The sequence below is a fragment of the Cydia pomonella genome, chromosome 17 (genome assembly GCF_033807575.1).
Source record: "Cydia pomonella isolate Wapato2018A chromosome 17, ilCydPomo1, whole genome shotgun sequence".
Taxonomy (NCBI): Eukaryota; Metazoa; Arthropoda; class Insecta; order Lepidoptera; family Tortricidae; genus Cydia; species Cydia pomonella.
In genome coordinates this window covers 16,538,607-16,560,910 of record NC_084719.1, presented here as the reverse complement: position 1 = coordinate 16,560,910, position 22,304 = coordinate 16,538,607, and the positions used below count along the sequence as shown (strand labels likewise).

The following is a 22,304-nucleotide window of genomic DNA, read 5'->3' as shown; positions in this document are numbered from 1 at the left end:
ATTATTTATTTATTTTATTTTTATTTATTTGGAGATCCAACAGCTTCAAGCGTTGATTCAAACTTTTAACGATTTTTACACATTATTTACAAAAATTTAATCGTAGAGGTAATTTTAAAACTTAATTATACGCGTTTAAGGGCCAGTTGCACCAACCACACTAGACAGACTGATCAACGTCACTCAACAGAGTACTATGAAAGTTCCCATACAATAAAATTTAGCGAATGCTTTAACGTTGACAAATGGTTTGGTGCAATCGGCCCTAAGTCTTGTTACCTACACACATACTATCTTAACGGTTGAAGTTAGTTTCTAAAGTTGTTTCCACTTTATTTATTTGTTTCTTACCTACGAGTACATAAGCTACATGCATGTCAAGTATCATGTTCTTTCGTCTAGGACTGTCCTTTGAGCTTACGAGTATGACTTATATTCTAGTACTGGCTCCAGTCCTTGGTATGACCACCTCTTCCTAGAAACCGATCTAAGAACAGTTCTTTATCTGTTTTTTAATTATTTCCAGGTGTACGGTTCGGCGGTGACGTTCTACGAGACCTACCCCCACAGTCAACTGACGGAGAGCCAAATGGAGCTCCTAGGCTGGCGGAACGGGATCTCACACACCACGCACTCCGTCCACGTCAGCAAGTCCATTTGCCTGCTGTCCCGGTGGCCGTTCAGCGATACGTTCGAGCGGTGGTTGTTGTATATACTTGTAAGTGATTGTACAAACGGAGCTCCTCGGCTGACGACACTGATTACATTAATTTTGGATATTGTTTGTGGTCGGAATTAGAATTATACCTGTAGAAATTTTATTCAATTTATTTTATTATATATTATGTAAGTCGATTCTTCCATCACTTTATTGCATACCTCACTCAGCTTACAAAACAAATAAAGAACACAGGGTTACAAATAGAGGTAACAACGATTATATGTAGAGTCCATGTATAAATGTTGTGTGTCGATATTGAAGACTGACTGTACTAATATTTTAACGATAAAAACATTTGAAATGTAATTTTCCAGGAAATGTCGTGGAGTAAACAGCCGCTAACTATACCCATCGAGAGATACATAACACATTTGTTAGAAGAAGTGCCCTTCCCCGAACCCAGGATATTGCTGCAGGTGGGTGCATTCAATTGATCTTTATATTGTATCTCTTTCAAAAGGATTGCTAAATACTTACATAGATTCCTTAGTATGTTAAGCGCTATAAAACGTGAATTTGGCAGATCTGAACGACTCTTAGATTTAGGAGACTTTTGATCATCTAGTGACATCTTTTCATCATCCTCTGTTTTCAGTTATCACCGACGAACGCGAGTGACCGCGTGATAGTGACGCGGCGCGACGACCAGCCGCTGGTGCGGAGCGGCGCGGGGTTCAGGCAGCTACTGCTCAACCTGGGGCCCGACAACTGCCAGCTGCTGCTGGCGCTCGCCATCACCGAGCAGAAGATTCTGATCCACTCGCTCAGGTAGTACGACCAGCCGCTGGTGCGGAGCGGCGCGGGGTTCAGGCAGCTACTGCTCAACCTGGGGCCCGACAACTGCCAGCTGCTGCTGGCGCTCGCCATCACCGAGCAGAAGATTCTGATCCACTCGCTCAGGTAGTACGACCAGCCGCTGGTGCGGAGCGGCGCGGGGTTCAGGCAGCTACTGCTCAACCTGGGGCCCGACAACTGCCAGCTGCTGCTGGCGCTCGCCATCACCGAGCAGAAGATTCTGATCCACTCGCTCAGGTAGTACGACCAGCCGCTGGTGCGGAGCGGCGCGGGGTTCAGGCAGCTACTGCTCAACCTGGGGCCCGACAACTGCCAGCTGCTGCTGGCGCTCGCCATCACCGAGCAGAAGATTCTGATCCACTCGCTCAGGTAGTACGACCAGCCGCTGGTGCGGAGCGGCGCGGGGTTCAGGCAGCTACTGCTCAACCTGGGGCCCGACAACTGCCAGCTGCTGCTGGCGCTCGCCATCACCGAGCAGAAGATTCTGATCCACTCGCTCAGGTAGTACGACCAGCCGCTGGTGCGGAGCGGCGCGGGGTTCAGGCAGCTACTGCTCAACCTGGGGCCCGACAACTGCCAGCTGCTGCTGGCGCTCGCCATCACCGAGCAGAAGATTCTGATCCACTCGCTCAGGTGGTACGACCAGCCGCTGGTGCGGAGCGGCGCGGGGTTCAGGCAGCTACTGCTCAACCTGGGCCCCGACAACTGCCAGCTGCTGCTGGCGCTCGCCATCACCGAGCAGAAGATTCTGATCCACTCGCTCAGGTAGTACGACCAGCCGCTGGTGCGGAGCGGCGCGGGGTTCAGGCAGCTACTGCTCAACCTGGGGCCCGACAACTGCCAGCTGCTGCTGGCGCTCGCCATCACCGAGCAGAAGATTCTGATCCACTCGCTCAGGTAGTACGACCAGCCGCTGGTGCGGAGCGGCGCGGGGTTCAGGCAGCTACTGCTCAACCTGGGGCCCGACAACTGCCAGCTGCTGCTGGCGCTCGCCATCACCGAGCAGAAGATTCTGATCCACTCGCTCAGGTAGTACGACCAGCCGCTGGTGCGGAGCGGCGCGGGGTTCAGGCAGCTACTGCTCAACCTGGGGCCCGACAACTGCCAGCTGCTGCTGGCGCTCGCCATCACCGAGCAGAAGATTCTGATCCACTCGCTCAGGTGGTACGACCAGCCGCTGGTGCGGAGCGGCGCGGGGTTCAGGCAGCTACTGCTCAACCTGGGGCCCGACAACTGCCAGCTGCTGCTGGCGCTCGCCATCACCGAGCAGAAGATTCTGATCCACTCGCTCAGGTAGTACGACCAGCCGCTGGTGCGGAGCGGCGCGGGGTTCAGGCAGCTACTGCTCAACCTGGGGCCCGACAACTGCCAGCTGCTGCTGGCGCTCGCCATCACCGAGCAGAAGATTCTGATCCACTCGCTCAGGTAGTACGACCAGCCGCTGGTGCGGAGCGGCGCGGGGTTCAGGCAGCTACTGCTCAACCTGGGGCCCGACAACTGCCAGCTGCTGCTGGCGCTCGCCATCACCGAGCAGAAGATTCTGATCCACTCGCTCAGGTAGTACGACCAGCCGCTGGTGCGGAGCGGCGCGGGGTTCAGGCAGCTACTGCTCAACCTGGGGCCCGACAACTGCCAGCTGCTGCTGGCGCTCGCCATCACCGAGCAGAAGATTCTGATCCACTCGCTCAGGTAGTACGACCAGCCGCTGGTGCGGAGCGGCGCGGGGTTCAGGCAGCTACTGCTCAACCTGGGGCCCGACAACTGCCAGCTGCTGCTGGCGCTCGCCATCACCGAGCAGAAGATTCTGATCCACTCGCTCAGGTGGTACGACCAGCCGCTGGTGCGGAGCGGCGCGGGGTTCAGGCAGCTACTGCTCAACCTGGGGCCCGACAACTGCCGGCTGCTGCTGGCGCTCGCCATCACCGAGCAGAAGATTCTGATCCACTCGCTCAGGTAGTACGACCAGCCCCTGGTGCGGAGCGGCGCGGGGTTGGGCAACAAATAAATTGGACAGGTGGAATACCACCTTTTAATTAAGGGCATATAATAGAAATATATATGGGATTTGTCATCTGGGATCACCCTAATCCTACTCAACCCTAAGTGTACCTATATGCTATCTTATCTTTACAGGCCAGACACCTTAACTGCAGTCTCAGAAGCCGTCTCAAGTCTACTGTTTCCGTTCAAATGGCAGTGCCCTTACATACCACTCTGTCCTTTAGGCAAGTTTCTATCTATATTATTTATTCTGTTTAAACTAATTTAACGGTTTACACTCACATACTCGCGTAACATGTTTCGGAGAGCCTAGGTCTCCTTTCTCAAGCACTAAAAGTGCGAGCAGCGTTCACGACGGCCGTGCTTCGCGTACTGCTGCGCGCCGCGTCGCACGCTGCGCGCGCTGCGAGGCCCGTGCGCTGTCGCAGTAGGCGGGCATACTGGTGTGTTTGAGTTTGAGTCACCTAACACTTGTAGCGACAAACAAACCGTAAAATTAGTTTAATGTTAATATGCCTCACGATACTTTCTAATTCGGTTATCCTGTTTAATTAAAATTTGATTAAATATTTTATCAAAAAGTTTCCCCAAAGAATTAGACCGTACCGTAAATTGGTACTGATATAACCATAATAAGATGCTAGGGTTATATGAGTTGATGTGATGCAACATCTTTGGATGCATTATTGAGGAATTCTCTACACTTTTTAGCAATATTTCTGGTCGTTTATAGAAGTCAGGGACCCCTACCAGACAACGAAAACTATCATCAGAATGTCGATATACTATGTCATGAATTAGTCCAAAGAATTAGTATGTATTAAAACGCTCTGATATTTAATAATGAATAGAATCAAGCGTTACTTTGCGAAATCCATACTAATTAAAACAAAAATATTGCTTTGATCCGCGAAAAGATAACGTGAACAGTATCAGTTTCGGTTGTCGAACGTCAGACAGTCAACACCTCCTGTGGATGCCTCGTAGAGAGGTGAAACACGTGTCGAGTTTTGTACTTTTATTTGCGTATTTATTTTTGCGGTCGGAACATTAATTGTATGTAAAAATACGCAAGTAAGTATAACGGGTTGGCACTGATTGACTAGCACGTTATCTTCGCGGATTAGCAAAGTAATATTTTTATAATTGCTCTGATATTGACTTCAATGTGGTTACTTACAGGTTTAGCAGAAGTATTACACGCGCCGTTGCCATATTTGATCGGCGTTGACTCGAGATTTTTTGATCTCTACGAACCTCCGCCCGACGTGACGTGTGTCGATTTAGATACTAATAATATTACAGTGAGTACTTGTCTCATAATAATTCCCACCGTTACTTGTCCAGGTAGTATCCCCTTTTCGTTTATAACATCTGATATTTTAACACATTCACTGCCGGGAACCCACCTGGTGGGCGCTCGTGAACTTTGTTCAGATGTCGGACAACCCGCTGGGCGGGTTGTTTTGTACGCAGCTATAGACCACCGGTTTCTGGGGTAGTGCGCCGTTTTTTGTCTGGGAGTGAATGTGTTAAGGAAATTCAGCATAACACATCATACACTCGAGAGTTATAAATTGGGTCCCTTTGTATAGGATGTACTAAAGTACCTTTCGAGTGTAGTAATCCTATAGGTATTAACAACTGTGACGTTTTCAAGCAAAAGGTCGCTTACCATAAGGGCGAATTTTGCTGCATCTTTATACGAATAACCTGTCAGAGCGTCCTTATGGCAAGCGACGATGTAGTACCTTTTGCTTGAATACGATACAATTAATTACCTGGGAGTAATGTTTTGTTTCTTCGTGTAATAAATGATTTAGCTCTAAACCGCTTTTAACCTTTTGAACACCACGCCTATCATACGCGCATATCGTGAACCTTGTCGGTATGCATGAAGGTTGATATTGGGCTGTCGCCGCGCGCGTCATATGACGTCTTTGGCGGTCAAAAATCAAATTTGTGGATTATAATGGGTTACTGTCATGTACTTCGTATTCAGATTTTTTTACGTATTATTTCCTTTTTTTTAGATATGTGATTCGCAGCGCCACATATCAATCAAACTTTTACCCAGACGACAAGCGAAAGCTTTACGGCAAACGTTAGAAGTATTATACAGCAATATACGACCGGGTATGTTGGGTAAGATAGGATTTTCATTCATTCCCATTTTTAACAGTTTTAACCATTTCACCGCCATTCGTCATGTACCGTCAGTAAAACTTTTAGCACCTCTGCATACATATGTATTTGTATGCAGTGGTGCTAAGCCAATTGTTTTGCTAACTGTACATATAATTACACTATATAAGATGCGTAAGCCGTGCAAACTATGGTAATTGTATTATTGAGAGCTGAATTAGATTTGATATACTAGAAAAATGTTAATAATAGAAAATTCTTAACGCCGTACAGTTGTCAAATATGCGACTACGATGTATTTTACTACTACACCGATATAGTCGATACAAGATAGACAATATTAATCTTAAGACGAAGAGAGACAATATTAATCTTAAGACGAAGAGAGACAATATTAATCTTAAGACGAAGATAGACAATATTAATCTTAAGACGAAGATAGACAACATTAATCTTAAGACGAAGAGAGACAATATTAATCTTAAGACGAAGAGAGACAATATTCATCTTAAGACGAAGAGAGACAATATTAATCTTAAGACGAAGATAGACAATATTAATCTTAAGACGAAGATAGACAATATTAATATTAAGACGAAGAGAGACAATATTAATCTTAAGACGAAGAGAGACAATATTAATCTTAAGACGAAGATAGACAATATTAATCTTAAGACGAAGAGAGACAATATTAATCTTAAGACGAAGAGAGACAATATTAATCTTAAGACGAAGATAGACAATATTAATCTTAAGACGAAGATAGACAATATTAATCTTAAGACGAAGATAGACAATATTAATCTTAAGACGAAGATAGACAATATTAATCTTAAGACGAAGAGAGACAATATTAATCTTAAGACGAAGATAGACAATATTAATCTTAAGAAGTATACCACATGATCTTCCCCACAAAAAGAGAAAATGTTTTTCCACTTCTAAATATTTTCCATTCTCCATGATTTTTTTAAATGTTATTGACACAATGTAAAACTAGGTTTATAGGATTTCTTTTTTTTTCAAAATTTTCAAAACAATTTTCTTTTCCAAAAAAAGCGAAACCTATAAACATAGAATATATTGTGCTGAAGAGATCGACATGAATATTAAAGTGATTTTTTAAGAGTTAGCGGAAACAGTTTTCTCCCGAAATGGAATTTCATAGGTAAATTACCGTTATTTCGTTAGATTCAAAACTATTCTTCGCTCTTAAGCGCCAATTTACTTACCCCCTTATTCATAAACGTCTACTAAAGTTGACAAGCCGCTAATCGTTTGTCCCTTTCCGACGTATTGGTATGATGGAAAGGGACAAACGATTATTAGCGGCTTGTTGACTTTAGTAGACGTTTATGAATAAGGGGGTTAGAGTTTAATATGTGACTGTCCTCAACGTTGCTTCGAAACTAATAAGTTTCTCGTAACATTTGTGACGTTATCTATGAAAAGGGACCTTATTGTCCATGGCGCTTCCGCCGTTATAAACGATGCTCCGATACAAATACAACGCTGCGCGACGCAGTGCGGCGTAAGCGCCATGGTCAATAAGGTCCCTTTTCATAGATAATGCCACATTTGTCATAGTGGACGTTGAAAAATATATGTTTATTTTCACTTTCTAGCGTCACCTGTCCACCACTCCGGAAACAGTAAATACAACGGTGAACCCACAACGAGTTTAGACAGAGACTTCCAAAGAAGAAAGAAGGAGGTATTTAGAAGGTTTTATGCATATTTAATGGTTACCATGTTCTACAAATTGTTACTTTAGCAGCTACTGTCAAGTTATCTGAACATCTTAAAATACTTAGCGACCATTATATACTTTGTAATTTTGATGGTTGTAAGAGGGACCAAAAAGTTTCTTCAAGGTTTATTTTTATTTATTTTTAGCTTAATATCGTGCGCTTAAGTCACAATCAATCAATAATTCACATTGAATCATTCATTCAATATTGTTTTATTGTTAGCTTAATTTTATACTTGCGGTTCAAATGCATCATCAGCCAATCTGTCCCACTGTTTATTTCCACTAAAACTCGTTTAATTTTCAGTACGCCCTAGAACTGGAGATCCAAGAGGCGTTCCTCCGTTTTATGGCGGTGACGCTGCAGGGGTATCGCGCGTACCTCATACCCATCACGAAGGCGCCCACTGTTGGGACCACGGACCCTCATGCCCTATTCCATATGGATGCCTTCATACGGTCACGAGACAAGGTAAATCTAACCTCTCAGATTTCAGATTCGTAAATTTATGTTCGCCGGATAATGAAAAGCTCTGGTATGACTCGCAAAGCGAAATTTCGTCTTGATGGCGCGGTTATACGAGGCGCAGTAGAGTTGTAGGTACGTGTAGGAGGGCTTTGGGTAAGTCTTTCTCATATGCCTTCTAGCATCCAAGTCTTCTAGACGTGTTCGTGTTGGTCCACTTTTTTCCATGGCGGTGACACCCACGGACCTTCATGTCTTGTTTTATATGGGCGCCTTCATACGGTCACGGGACAAATAAATCTAACCTCTCTCATATAGGTGCCTTTACGGCGCCATGATCATTGTTATTCTTCGGATACTGAAAAGCTCTGGTATGACTCGCAAAGCGACATTTGTCTCGAAGGCGCGTTTATACGAGGCGCAGTGGAATTGTAGCTATTGTAGTAACTTTAGGTGTAGGAGGGCTTAGGGCGAGTCTTTCCGATATGCCGTCTTCTAAACGTGTTCGTGTTAGTCGACTTTTTCAATGGCGGTGACGCTGCAAGGTTACAGCGCATATCTCATACCCATCACGAAGGCGCCCACTGTTGGGACCATGGACCTTCATGCCTTGTTTCATATGCACGTCTTCATACGGTCTTGGGACAAGGTACTTAAATCAAACCTCTCACTCATTTAGGTGAATTTTAGGCGTCATTATCATTCTCTATACATTCTCCGACGATAGCGACTGTTATTCTCCGGAAAATGAAAAGTTCTGTTATGACTCGCAAAGCGAAATTTCGTCTCGAAGGCGCGGTTATACGAGGTATAACGGTAGTAGGAGGGCTTGCTTTAAGCAAGTCTTTCTAATACGTCGTCCAGCGTCCAGGTCTTTGCTGGTGTTCGTATAAGTCATAATATCCAATACGAAGGTACCCACTGCTGGGACCACAGACCCTCATGCCTTGTTTCGTATGGACGCCTTCATACGGTCACGAGACAAAGTAAACCTAACCTCTTATCCTGATGACACTTTTTGGAGTATGTTGTGGCTATAATCAAGTATACTACAGAGATGACAACGTAATGGCGGCAGGAGTACCGCGCGGAGGTACCTCATATTCATCACGAAGGCGCCCATTATCACCACCACGTTGGGACCGCGGACCCTCGGATAGTTACAAAAACGAGATTAACTGTACTTAGTAACTCAAAGCCAAAGACTGATTTCTTTGGCACAGTATCAATTTAGTTCTAGAACTCTATACTAGATGGTTTTGCGGGTATTTTAAAACGCGCTATCAGTGCGTCATTGTAGTTTGTACAAGTAGAACTTGGTTCAATATGCCTAATTCAAGAATGTAAACTCGCCTGGTCCTCTTATAATGTATGATTTTTTGATGTATTCTTACAAATTCCATTAAGAATGCTGGCTCGTAAATGGGTCATTCTACAGCAATCTTATTCCCCTGGCTATACCTATTCGCAAATTTCGAGAAGATTCCGTTCAGCAGTTATGGTTGTAGATGGAACTTGGCACGGGTTACACAGTTACCAAAAATGCGGTGCTCATAAAGCGGCATCTCCTAGGAATTTGTGAATATAGGTATGGCCAGGGGAATGAAATTTGTGTAGTATGACTAAATCTTGTACATTATGTTGTGCCTGTAGTGAGGAAATCAATCAATTTCTTCTATTCATTCATTCATTTTTTTTATAAACAGTAAAAAAAAAAATTACACCCACGTTATATCAATGATCCATTTTTTTTACATTCCAGACTCAACAACGCTTCTTCACACTAATGATGCGAACACAGATGTTCACGCGTTTCATCGAAGAACGTTCGTTCGTATGCGACGTGGACCAAGGGCTGCCGTTCTTCGACGAGTGCATCGAACGCGTCGCGTGCGGCGACAGCGGCTCGCTGCTGGGCACCGACACCAGCAACGCGTCCGAGCGGACCGTGTTCGTGCTGCCGCCGAACCCGTTAGAAGACGGTAACTATTTACAAATGTACACGCGTTTCATTGAAGAACGTGGAATAAGGGATGCTGTTGTTCGACGAGTTCATAGAACGTGTTGCGTGCGGCGACTGTAAAACTCGGTGGTATTTAGAAGAAATATTCGAGTTTGTGCAATGTGATTGACTGAGACGTAGTGAAAAGAGCTGTGCTATGTGTTAGCAAGAGTTGTAAGCGTCTATAGGTCACGATAATCGCGTATAACATTGCCAAGATCAGCAATCAGAATCACACGCTAATATTATTACGAGCGCGACAATAGTTGCTTAGTCACACTCGTTAGGCACATCCTGATTAACCGAGGATTTGCTTCGTGTGATTTCCTCGCAAAGCCGCTCGCTCAGTCAGTACGCGGCTGTTTGTGTGCGACGTGCAGCAAGGGCTGCCGTTCTTCGGCGAGTGTATATAAAGGGCCGCGTGCGGCGACTGCTGCCAGCTTCTGGTCGCCGACGCGAGCAACGCGTCCGGACTGACTGTGTTTGTACTGCCCCCTATTTTCGTATGTTGGGCAGGCACAGCGGTTTTTTTGCAGCTGCTAAAATTTGACTACAAGTCATAAATGTTTATGAGTAAGAAATCGAATGGGACCCAAATTCTTATAATATGTGACTTGTTCTCAGGCGAAACCTACACTTACTCCAAATTCGAGTTGGACCCGGTGCTGCTAGCAAAATGTGTGACGGGTCGAGCTCGGCACGGCGGGCTGCAGACGCTGTCGGCGGCGACGCGCTCGGCGCTCGCGTCGGCCGAGTCGCTCGGCGACGCCTCGCCCATGGCGCGCCGCACCAAGCAGGAGATCGCCGCGGCGCAGAGGTCAGCCCCTGTGTACTGTAGTGTAGGAGTGAGCCACCTGCAGACGCTGTCGGCGGCGACGCGCTCGGCGCTCGCGTCGGCCGAGTCGCTCGGCGACGCCTCGCCCATGGCGCGCCGCACCAAGCAGGAGATCGCCGCGGCGCAGAGGTCAGCCCCTGTGTACTGTAGTGTAGGAGTGAGCCACCTGCAGACGCTGTCGGCGGCGACGCGCTCGGCGCTCGCGTCGGCCGAGTCGCTCGGCGACGCCTCGCCCATGGCGCGCCGCACCAAGCAGGAGATCGCCGCGGCGCAGAGGTCAGCCCCTGTGTACTGTAGTGTAGGAGTGAGCCACCTGCAGACGCTGTCGGCGGCGACGCGCTCGGCGCTCGCGTCGGCCGAGTCGCTCGGCGACGCCTCGCCCATGGCGCGCCGCACCAAGCAGGAGATCGCCGCGGCGCAGAGGTCAGCCCCTGTGTACTGTAGTGTAGGAGTGAGCCACCTGCAGACGCTGTCGGCGGCGACGCGCTCGGCGCTCGCGTCGGCCGAGTCGCTCGGCGACGCCTCGCCCATGGCGCGCCGCACCAAGCAGGAGATCGCCGCGGCGCAGAGGTCAGCCCCTGTGTACTGTAGTGTAGGAGTGAGCCACCTGCAGACGCTGTCGGCGGCGACGCGCTCGGCGCTCGCGTCGGCCGAGTCGCTCGGCGACGCCTCGCCCATGGCGCGCCGCACCAAGCAGGAGATCGCCGCGGCGCAGAGGTCAGCCCCTGTGTACTGTAGTGTAGGAGTGAGCCACCTGCAGACGCTGTCGGCGGCGACGCGCTCGGCGCTCGCGTCGGCCGAGTCGCTCGGCGACGCCTCGCCCATGGCGCGCCGCACCAAGCAGGAGATCGCCGCGGCGCAGAGGTCAGCCCCTGTGTACTGTAGTGTAGGAGTGAGCCACCTGCAGACGCTGTCGGCGGCGACGCGCTCGGCGCTCGCGTCGGCCGAGTCGCTCGGCGACGCCTCGCCCATGGCGCGCCGCACCAAGCAGGAGATCGCCGCGGCGCAGAGGTCAGCCCCTGTGTACTGTAGTGTAGGAGTGAGCCACCTGCAGACGCTGTCGGCGGCGACGCGCTCGGCGCTCGCGTCGGCCGAGTCGCTCGGCGACGCCTCGCCCATGGCGCGCCGCACCAAGCAGGAGATCGCCGCGGCGCAGAGGTCAGCCCCTGTGTACTGTAGTGTAGGAGTGAGCCACCTGCAGACGCTGTCGGCGGCGACGCGCTCGGCGCTCGCGTCGGCCGAGTCGCTCGGCGACGCCTCGCCCATGGCGCGCCGCACCAAGCAGGAGATCGCCGCGGCGCAGAGGTCAGCCCCTGTGTACTGTAGTGTAGGAGTGAGCCACCTGCAGACGCTGTCGGCGGCGACGCGCTCGGCGCTCGCGTCGGCCGAGTCGCTCGGCGACGCCTCGCCCATGGCGCGCCGCACCAAGCAGGAGATCGCCGCGGCGCAGAGGTCAGCCCCTGTGTACTGTAGTGTAGGAGTGAGCCACCTGCAGACGCTGTCGGCGGCGACGCGCTCGGCGCTCGCGTCGGCCGAGTCGCTCGGCGACGCCTCGCCCATGGCGCGCCGCACCAAGCAGGAGATCGCCGCGGCGCAGAGGTCAGCCCCTGTGTACTGTAGTGTAGGAGTGAGCCACCTGCAGACGCTGTCGGCGGCGACGCGCTCGGCGCTCGCGTCGGCCGAGTCGCTCGGCGACGCCTCGCCCATGGCGCGCCGCACCAAGCAGGAGATCGCCGCGGCGCAGAGGTCAGCCCCTGTGTACTCTACAACAATAGAGACTAAGCACATAGTTCACGTTGTGACATTATGAATCATTTTCTCCCTCCTGAATGCATGCCACGTTTTCTTTTTCCTACAGGAATAGTACTCTGATCATTCCTAATTTGAGACTTGCAAACTAATTGACATACCACTAACCATAATTAATGTTGGCATTGTATACTTAGTTAAAGTTAATATGACTACAGTTTGATAACAAAACAAAAAGACATAATGTTAACTTGTAAGGTAACCTTATCCATATTCCCCAGATTGGCGCGCAAAGCCAGCTTGTCGCCCGAAGCGTGGGCGAAGTGTCTACTCGGCGCGTGCTATTCGCTTTATTTCCTGTCGCTGCCGAGCCGAATGATGCTGCTCCGAGGCAAAGAGCAAGCCACTCTTACTGCGGCTTACGAATTGCTGGAGAAGGCCACAAAGCTGCGAGTTCCTTGTGACGAGGTAAGGACAAATGGTTCTTCGTAAATTCTTGATTACCGTTAATACACAATATACTTACCCTTTTTAGGGTTCCGTAGTCAACTAGGAACCCTTATAATTTCGCTATGTCCGTCTGTCGGTCTGTCTGTCTGTCCGAGGCTGTGCTCCGTGGTCGTTAGTGCTAGTAAGCTGAAATTTAGCATGGATATATTAATCAATAAAGCCGACAAAGTCGTAGAATAAAATATAAAACTTTTATTTTTTTGTGTACCTCCCCTACACGTAAAGTGGGGGTGAATTTTTTTTTTGCTTCAACCCTACAGTGTGGGATATCGTTTGAAAGGTCTTTTAAAACTAATAGGGGTCTTCAACAAACTTTTTTTGATAAAGTGAATATATTCGGATATAATCGCTCTGAAAGAAAAAAAATGTGCCCCCCCCCCTCTAACTTTTGAACCATATGTCAGAAAAATATGAAAAAAATCGTAGAAGTAGAGCTTAAGAAAGACATTAAATGAAAACTATAGCGGACATGATCAGCTGTTTTTGAGTTATCGCAAAAAGTTTCCCCTTCATAGTAAAAAGACGTATTATCCACAGTTCATCCCTTGGCTAATAATCTACTATACTTTAAGCTCGAGTTTAGCTTATTTTGACGGAAGAGTAACTACGGAACCCTACTCTGAGCATGGCCCGATATGCTCTTGGCCGATTTATTGTTTATGCCTTTACATTTTGTCGCCAGGTATGCTACCGCGTGATGATGCAGCTGTGCGGCATCCACTCCCTGCCGGTGCTGGCGGTGCGCCTTCTGTTCCTCATGAAGCGCGCCGGGCTGCAGCCCAACGCGCTCACCTACGGCTACTACAACCGCTGCGTGCTCGAGGCGCCGTGGCCGCACGACATGCCCAGGTATCGACATTCGTTTAACCTACGGAAGGTAGAGGCAAGGAACAGAAACTCCTTAGGCAGAATTGTTGCAAGTGTCCAATAGTTCCAAATCTCTCCAGAGTAGCGCTAGAGTAGCTGAGAACCTAGGCGTTATTGACGGAGTGAATTGCGCTGTCTATGATTAGATTATTTTCTCAAGTATTCTAGGTATTGTAGCGCCACCTATTTATGGTTTTTTGTCGGACACTTTTTGGTATATATAGATAGATAGATAGAAATAATACTCTTTATTGGCACACCTCAGTAAAAATATACAAGAAAAATAAACAATTTATTAAATTTAGAGGCAGACAACAGGCGATCTTATCGCTAAAAAGCGATCTCTTCCAGACAACCTTTGGGTAGCGGAAATAGAGAAGTTAATCGAAAAAGTAGGTGTTGCTAAACCATTAACCGTTAGATTTTGTTCCTTCCATAGTTTAACCCTTTTGACACAAACAAACTTCTGTTGCCCTCTACCATTACGGCCCGGCCACGACTTCGCGCGGCGGCGGCAGCGGCGAGCGGCGACCATAAGTGGGAACGAAAGGTCGGATCGCTGTGTCTCGCTCCAACCTATGCTCGCCGCTGCCGCCGCCGCGCGATGTCGTGGCCGCGGCGTTAGGGTCCAGGGTGCGGTGTTCATAGTTCAGATCCTTTTCAGCAAGCCATGCCAGTCATGTCAACCTGGCAATGACTCCATGTTTTTACGGTACTTTTGTTTGCGAGTGACTTCCACTTCACCACTTTAGGTAGTCTAGTAGTATTCCTTTGTACGAGCGATGAGAAAAATTGGTCTCATGTAATGGGGTTTTCATAGAGGTGTATTTAATATATTGTAATTCACAGTATTTCATTGCTATATTCATTATATATGTATTTATATAAAATGACTAGTAAAATATGCAATCTACAAACTAACCTATATTGTTTACTCTATGCACGTTCATACAAAAACACACAAAGGTGATATATTATTGACCGATACTGTACGTAAATCATAGTAGCAACTATCAAGCATTATTTTGCCAGTTTGTATCTATATTTATGCAAGACGTGGGGACTAACCAGTTCGCAAGTAGTCTGTAATTTAATGCAAGTTTTTATTACATGACAGTGGTTCTCAACTGCTGTGGAACAAGCTTCGCATAGCGGTGATGGGCGCGGCTCTGTTCCGAAAAGCAGGCGCGCAGCGGGCCAGTCGCGCCGCCGGCTCGGGACTCTCGGCTGGAAGTAAGTTACTTACGCTTCTATCGATAAAAAAAAACATAACAAAATTATACTGTCATTCGAAGTTTAAAATGTGTGGACTGGCCTTACCACCATACTGTTTTCAGGTGTAGGCACGCTGCCGCGAGTGGTATCCGCGGCGGGCATGGACGGCGACTTGAGCGGGCTCGCCTTAGCCGCGTGTGAACCCGCACACAGCCGGACTAGTCTCGACGAAGGTACACGTAACGTAGCTTACAGTGATTGCACATGTATGGTTTTCGTGTGTCGATACAGACGCCGGCCGTCATATGGCGCTCGGCGTTAGTTTAGGACGTACACCCTCGGAGCGTTCGTTCCGCGGCCGTTAGGTGGGCATACTGGCCCCTATTTCACAACGCAATTTACACCTGATACTGATTTTGCTGTATTTAAGGATAGTAGTATTAATTGCTGGACAAGCAATGTACAGCAAATCGTCATTGTCAGGCTCACAATTACGAAATGGGAGCTAGCTATACTCTGTATCTTTAGGTATTTGAATAAAAGTAAACAAAATCGACCCTCAAATGGCTCCTTAAACCAGTTGAGGGTAGACGAAAACATTACATGATAAAATAACGTAGGTTAAAGTCAGGTCACTCCGTGACAGACTTACTTTTTTACTCCAACTAGGTAGACCGTTTAAACGCACTATTTCTTTCAAATATTTTGGTAATAAATTGAATACTAATGTACTTGTATGTCGACAGCGAATGCGCGTGAAAAGGAAGCTGCGTCTTCAGCCTTCGAGGCGCTGGTGCGGCGCGGCACCATCGTGCAGCCGCAGCCCGCCCGCCCGCACAGGCACGCGCTGTCCACCGCCGCCGGAATACTCATATCAGGTGATTCATCTCTAAGTACTATGTTGGTTTTTGCTCCAGCGACCATCGGTTCTACGAGCTTTGTCCCGTCCACTGCTTCTTTGATATGGTAACTCTTTGTTTTAATTTTAAGAGGAAAAGGGACCGCTGGTTCATAAAAACGTAGGACCAGTTTCGTCTCTGGATATGAGCGTTATTCAGCGTGTATTTTTAGCAAAGGGTAGTTAGTTTAGGCTTTAATTAACACACTTTCATAGGTTTTATAAAAAAAGCGGCCAAGTGCGAGTCGGACTCGCCCATGAAGGGTTCCGTACCATTTATGACGTATTAAAAAAAAATGCTTACTAGATCTCGTTTAAAACTATTTTCGGTGGAAGTTTGCATGGTAATGTACATCATATATATTTTTTTAGTTTTATCATTCTGTTATTTTTGAAGTTACAGGGGGGGGGGACACATTTTACCACTTTGGAAGTGACTCCCGCGCAAACTATTCAGTTTAGAAAAAAATGATATTAGAAACCTCAATATCATTTTTGAAGACCTATCCACACGCACACGTATGGGTTTGATGAAAAAAAAAAAATGGAGTTTCAGTTCTAAGTATGGGGAACCCCGAAAATGGATTGTTTTTTCTTTCTATTTTTGTGTGAAAATATTAATGCGGTTCACAGAATACATCTACTTACCAAGTTTCATTAGTATAGTTCTTATAGTTTCGGAAAAAAGTGGCTGTGACACGGACGGACAGACAAACATGACGAATCCATAAGGGTTCCCTTTTTTGCCATTTGGCTACGGAACCCTAAAAACAGACTACTTTTATTTTGTGTGATGGATTCGAACCCGGGACCATCGGCTTCATCGGTCACTATCCACTAGGCCAGACTGGTCGGTTTTAATTTCATTGAACTGAATTAGGGCCGTGAGCAAGGAGGATAATGTTACGTCAATGCGTTATGGTGAATAGCAATATGTATTTGTAAATTGTGTACTCTAACAATTAAGTATATAATTTTTTTGAAAAAGTTGCTTTTTTTTGGTTGTAGAGAACTCATTCAGTATTGTATATTTTCTAGGTTTACCTTCAAATCCAGATTTGTGCGAAGCGGCGCGGCCGAGAAGTAATTCATTAGGAAATGAAGATACAATGAGTAATGTTACGATAACTGAGAAAAGACAGGTAATTAACATGATCAAGCCATGACTTAACCGGCATAGACATGATTCACTAGTTAAGATTTTAGTTTTTGACATGACATGTATTAACATAACCACCGACTGAGGCAGAGTTTTATGTCACCCCAATTTTGTGGGTAATTTACTTCGTTTCATGGAAAAGTGGGATTATAAGGAATACCCGGGTAAGATCGGATGGAGGGTAAGATCGTATGATAGTAAATCATAGCATTTAAAATCATCATAGTTATTTTACATCACTAGCAATACAATGTGTGACGCCATTTCACCCCGCCCCTCTTGCCACACTGTAGTAACCGCTCAGTCATGTGTTATGAATATTTAAAAAAAAAAAAGGTAATTTTTAATTGAAAAGACCAGATTTGGTCAACGATCGCAACTTATTCTTCTTGTTTTAGAGCTGGTATTAGCTATTAGTCCAATATTACTCCAAGGTTTTTCGGTTTGGTGTCTTGAAAAAAAATGTAAGTCGGCTTTGAGCGCAGATTTCTCCTAAACTATTTTATTAAGGGGCATTCAGTGAATTTACAATAAAAGCTTGTGTTCTTCTTTATCATTTGCATTAAACATTCGGAGGTAGAAGTTAGTTAGAAATAAGTAAAAGATTTTTTGTGACGTCCGACTTGCCGCAAAAAATACTATCGGTGACCTATCTGGCATTATACACGTTGTCACGTTTAGGCTTTGTCTGAGATTTTGGAGGAATATAACACATACAAAATAGTGGGTACTTTATGTACAGTCAGCCAAGAAAGTGGTTTACCACTTTTCGACTCTATTACTTGACAAATAGAGTCGAAAAGTGGTAAACTACTTTTTTGGTTGACTATACTTATTGTTTATTTCAGACAATACACGTGAGCCCGGATAGTCCGTCGGACCTGCGGATATTGACGAGGTCTGAGAGCTTCGCCGGGGACGCTCAAATTGTACAGAACTTGCAAAGGCTATCGTTCTCTAGCAGTAAGTCTTTGTAGTTACTATCGACATCTAGAATAATAGTCTTCTTAGTATTGTAAATTGTCATAATTCTGGTGTAAGCCCGTGAATGTAAATAATATGAAAAGTAAGTAAGTAAAGCATGCGACTCCAGCGTGCAAATTTCTAAAATTATAACTTGTGTTAAAATGTTTGGGGATATGTGACGCCTCTTCTGGGAAATCATGTTTGCGTTTACTTGTACATGGGCTTGCGTAGTTTTTGTGTCATGTGGTGTGATAAAGAGACCATTTTCGGGAATAACCCGTCTAACTTTTAAACCTTAAACCCAAACATTTTTTTTAAATCATGAAACTATAACTTAATAAACACAATTCAATTAGCAGATGAGCGCAATTATTAATATTAACTGACCTGTATGTGTTTGTACGCGGCTGCCAGAATAGGCCCTGGGCCTGGGCTGTTTTTACTGGAAAAACTGATAAGCAACCTAACTAATGTATATTGTGTCTCCTTCAAGGAAGAGTTCAGGGATATTAGCGTGAGTCGTTAAGTTCTGTTTATGAACAGTCCAACGACCTTAAATCCTCAGTGCGAGAAAATAATGTGAAAAAGTAGTATTCATTTTAATTTAAAGGTACATCGAATGTAAAGTCTCGGTGTTCACGAACACTGAGTTTTCCCGAGGAGCCTGAAAAAGAAGACGCGGCGGCCGAGCCGTCTGAGGAACCCGAAGGGTCTCCACTAAAGTAAGTACCAAAGATAAGTTAATTCATAAAGAGTTATTATTCAATGACGCTATTCATTATGTTAGTAGTCTACCTTTGTTTTGAACTGATTTAGTTGATTAATCTGGCTGCTGTAGTACTAGCAAACTTGCAATAAAACGTTATAAACATTTTTAGCATGTGTATTATATTTTTAACAGATTCTTAGGGCCACTTGCACCAATCACTAATCGGGGTGTACCGGTAACAATGGTCACTCCAGGTTTAACCGGTTAACTCCGGGTTAGTGGGATGGTGCAAGTGGGTTTTAGTAACGCTATTTTCTCACTAGATCCATTTTGGATCTATAGACTGGATCTGGAATGAAGGAACGAAACCCTGTGCGATCTACGAATTACATAAAACTGGTCTACGTATTTATATTTTTTGCCTTGCCACGATCGACTGGACTAATAGTCGCGATCGACCTGTTGGCCACCCCTGCTATATTGGGTTAGCAAAGAGAATCAATTCAATTCTAAATTTATAACTTTAAGGTGATTTATTGGCTAGCAAATTTACACCCATTGAAAAGTTATATGGTACACTCTCTCAAAAACATCACTAGATAGCACGAAAATGTATCATAACGACATTTTCGTGCTATCTAGTGATGTTTTTGAGAAGTTGAAGTTTCTCGGGGTCCAGTACAAATTTAGAATTTTACTTTATTACGTCTGTGCGGCGCGTGAATTGACATCCGTAGGAGTCAAGGTTAATCGTCACGTACATGGCAGACTGTCCCCCCGCACGCCGGTGCTGGCCGACGACCCGCTGGGCGCGCTGCGCGGCCCCGCGCCGGAGTCCCCGCCCCCGCCGCCGCGCCGCGACCCCGCCCCGCCGCGCCGCGAGTACTCCGTCAGCCCCAAGCTGTTCCACCGCCGGACCAACTCCTTCCAGGACGACGCGCCGAACGACCACGGGTACACAGCTTCCTTTTACGCTTGACGCCTGAGCACCTGGGTATTTACTTTCGTGGAAATGTAAAATTTGTGTATGTGTGAAATATAAAAAAAGTGTTATTAATGGTGGAAGTAGTGTGTAGTGTAGTGTAAAAAAAGTCATGTTTAGAATTTGATAGTTGAACTAAATGACGACGCACGGTTCTGTCTGTACATTGTGCGATGGCTCTAGTTGTCAAACGTTAGCGATTGATAATTCAGTTACCACAAAATATGACCTGAGAACATAACTAAGGCCCAGTAGGCCCGGGCCTAGGGCGGCAAGACATTAGTGGCGACATTCTATATGATTGATGCTGAGACAGGGGCGGCTAGGAGTTACTACAGGGCCTGGGACCTAGGGCGGCCAACATTGCAAATCCGCCACTGCCTGAGAAGCGCCAACTGCTTTACCTGTCAAACTCAGGAAACCATTTTTTACTCACTCCTACAGTCAAAACGAGACAGACTTTTATTTGTATTTATATAAATAAAAAACTATTTTAAATAACTATCAGACTCATGTTTATGGTATAACTGTAGCCTATGCAGATAAGCTATAATGTTCTAACTTTTATTGTCGGTCCATCTAGCCGCCACGTTCTAACAACACGTCAATGCGAGACTGACGAATGACACGATACACAATAAGAGCCATAAATTTCATCAATGACTAACGGTTATTGGGATTTTCATTGTCATTATTAATCTGATTAAGCACAATTGCCCGTTTAGTACAAGTCTCATCACTAGCATTTCACGAAGCGATAATGTTTACATAGCTTAGCGCTTAGCACTCTTAGCAGCTGTTGCCTTCTTGAGAACTCTAAATATTTCGACTTATACCACTTTTAGACCCGCCTAAGGAACCTATAAGTCTAATCGAACACAGAAGATTCTGTTACGATCCAGGCTCTATACTCTGTATATTTAGGTATTTAAATAATAGTAAACAAATCTACCCTCAAACGAAAACATTACATGATCATATAATGTAGGATAAACTCAGGTAGGATAAACATTTTGTATTTGGTTGGTTAACCAATAAATGTTATGTTTATGGAAGGTAGAGGCAAGGAACAAAATCTCCATATACCAAAAAGTGTCCGACAAAAAACCATAAATAGGTGGCGCTACAATACCTAGAATACTTGAGAAAAAATCTAATCATTGACAGCGCACTTCACTACGTCAATAACGCCTAGCTTCTTAGCTACTCTAGCGCTACTCTGGAGAGATTTGGAACTATTATTTCTAGCTGACAGCTGGACACTTTCACAACAATTCTGCCTAAGGAGTTTCTGTTCCTTGCCTTTACCTTCCATAGTTATATTATAAGTACCCGAAAATTTACAAATTGTTTGTTTACTTTTATTTAAATACCTACAGATACATAGTATATGTATTGGAAGCCTTGGTCAGATGTTAGTACTAAACGGGGAACCATTGTCGCATCGCCCATCAGTAGCGCTAGTGCTGTCCTCCCCCCGAGCACGATAACCTCGATAGTTTCCTGTTCGGCAGGAAACTACACAGGAGCGAGACCGTTCCTGCCGGCACTGTGTCTTCCAGCCTCGCCAGTCTTGGAAACACGCTCAAGATCAGCTTCGGGTGAGAATGTTGTTTTTGATGTTTTATCTAATATTACAGACCTTGAGAAAAAAGTGAAATGACTAGTTCTTAGGCCGCGTACGGTACGCACTTACAGATGAAACCACACGTTGAATCCTACCAAATAGATTTTAGTGGACGAAGGGGTAAAAACAAATATCCCTCAGTATATTTAACTCAAAAATCTAAATGTAGACAACAGTCCATTTAGCATTACTAAATCTATTTATAAAGATGTTGAACCAAAAACTGACAGTTTTATTTTTTGATACTAAGAACTAGGCACATAACCCATAAATGGCCATTATTTAGAATGTTCATAGTTTTCTCAGCTATACACGGTGTAACATGAGGAAACCGAAAGACACACATAACATATACACACTAAAATTTCATATAAACTTTTCTGGATTTCGCCTAGTTTCAGAGTTTCAGAGCGACTAACTAAAAAGACATCTTATTGTAACTTAGTGGAAAACACCTTTTTGATGGTGATGAATGCCATTATGGGGCGTAGTCCTAATATCCTTATTGATAGATGTCAAAAGTGACTAGTAACCATTGTAAAAACTAGGTTTTACCAAAAAATGTAAAAAAGCATTTTCAGTGCCAGTTTTACCATAACATTTACTTTTAATGGAAAAATAAAATAAAAAAATTCTGGCTAAATTTACTTAATCTCATATAACATTTTTTCCTTCTTTTGGTCTCAGAAGTGCTTGGTTAAAATCTTTCGAGATCCTCGTGTTACAGCGTGTATAATATGGCAATTAGACACTAATTGTGTTTTAATCAATGATTTAATTTTTTGTTTTATTGTTGTAACACTATTTTGCAAGCATGTTTGTTTACTGTGTTTAGATGTGAATTTGTTACAACAAAATATAAAGCATATTTCCAATAACTTCAAACCGTCTATGTATAAGGGTGTTG

General features: G+C 45.4%; 1 protein-coding gene across 5 annotated transcripts in view; it reads left to right on the top strand.

Annotated features, from left to right (window-relative positions):
* The window catches only part of LOC133526847 (DENN domain-containing protein Crag), a 55,370-nt gene that overhangs the window by 23,215 nt on the left and 9,851 nt on the right, over positions 1–22,304 (top strand). The window contains exons 7-26 of one of the 5 annotated variants that reach the window (XM_061863660.1): positions 527–718; positions 1,036–1,137; positions 1,317–1,489; positions 3,650–3,741; positions 4,700–4,821; positions 5,551–5,662; positions 7,288–7,376; positions 7,720–7,884; positions 9,641–9,860; positions 10,505–12,461; positions 12,746–12,932; positions 13,657–13,823; positions 14,959–15,074; positions 15,179–15,289; positions 15,803–15,934; positions 16,993–17,096; positions 17,962–18,076; positions 18,690–18,801; positions 19,557–19,742; positions 21,285–21,371. In XM_061863660.1, the coding sequence (XP_061719644.1) occupies positions 527–718; positions 1,036–1,137; positions 1,317–1,489; positions 3,650–3,741; positions 4,700–4,821; positions 5,551–5,662; positions 7,288–7,376; positions 7,720–7,884; positions 9,641–9,860; positions 10,505–12,461; positions 12,746–12,932; positions 13,657–13,823; positions 14,959–15,074; positions 15,179–15,289; positions 15,803–15,934; positions 16,993–17,096; positions 17,962–18,076; positions 18,690–18,801; positions 19,557–19,742; positions 21,285–21,371 (4,541 nt within the window). Of the gene's footprint in view, positions 1–526; positions 719–1,035; positions 1,138–1,316; positions 1,490–3,649; positions 3,742–4,556; positions 4,822–5,550; positions 5,663–7,287; positions 7,377–7,719; positions 7,885–9,640; positions 9,861–10,504; positions 12,462–12,745; positions 12,933–13,656; positions 13,824–14,958; positions 15,075–15,178; positions 15,290–15,802; positions 15,935–16,992; positions 17,097–17,961; positions 18,077–18,689; positions 18,802–19,556; positions 19,743–21,284; positions 21,372–22,304 lie in introns of those variants that run through there. The other 4 variants (XM_061863659.1, XM_061863656.1, XM_061863658.1 and 1 more) reach the window with 4 other exon arrangements.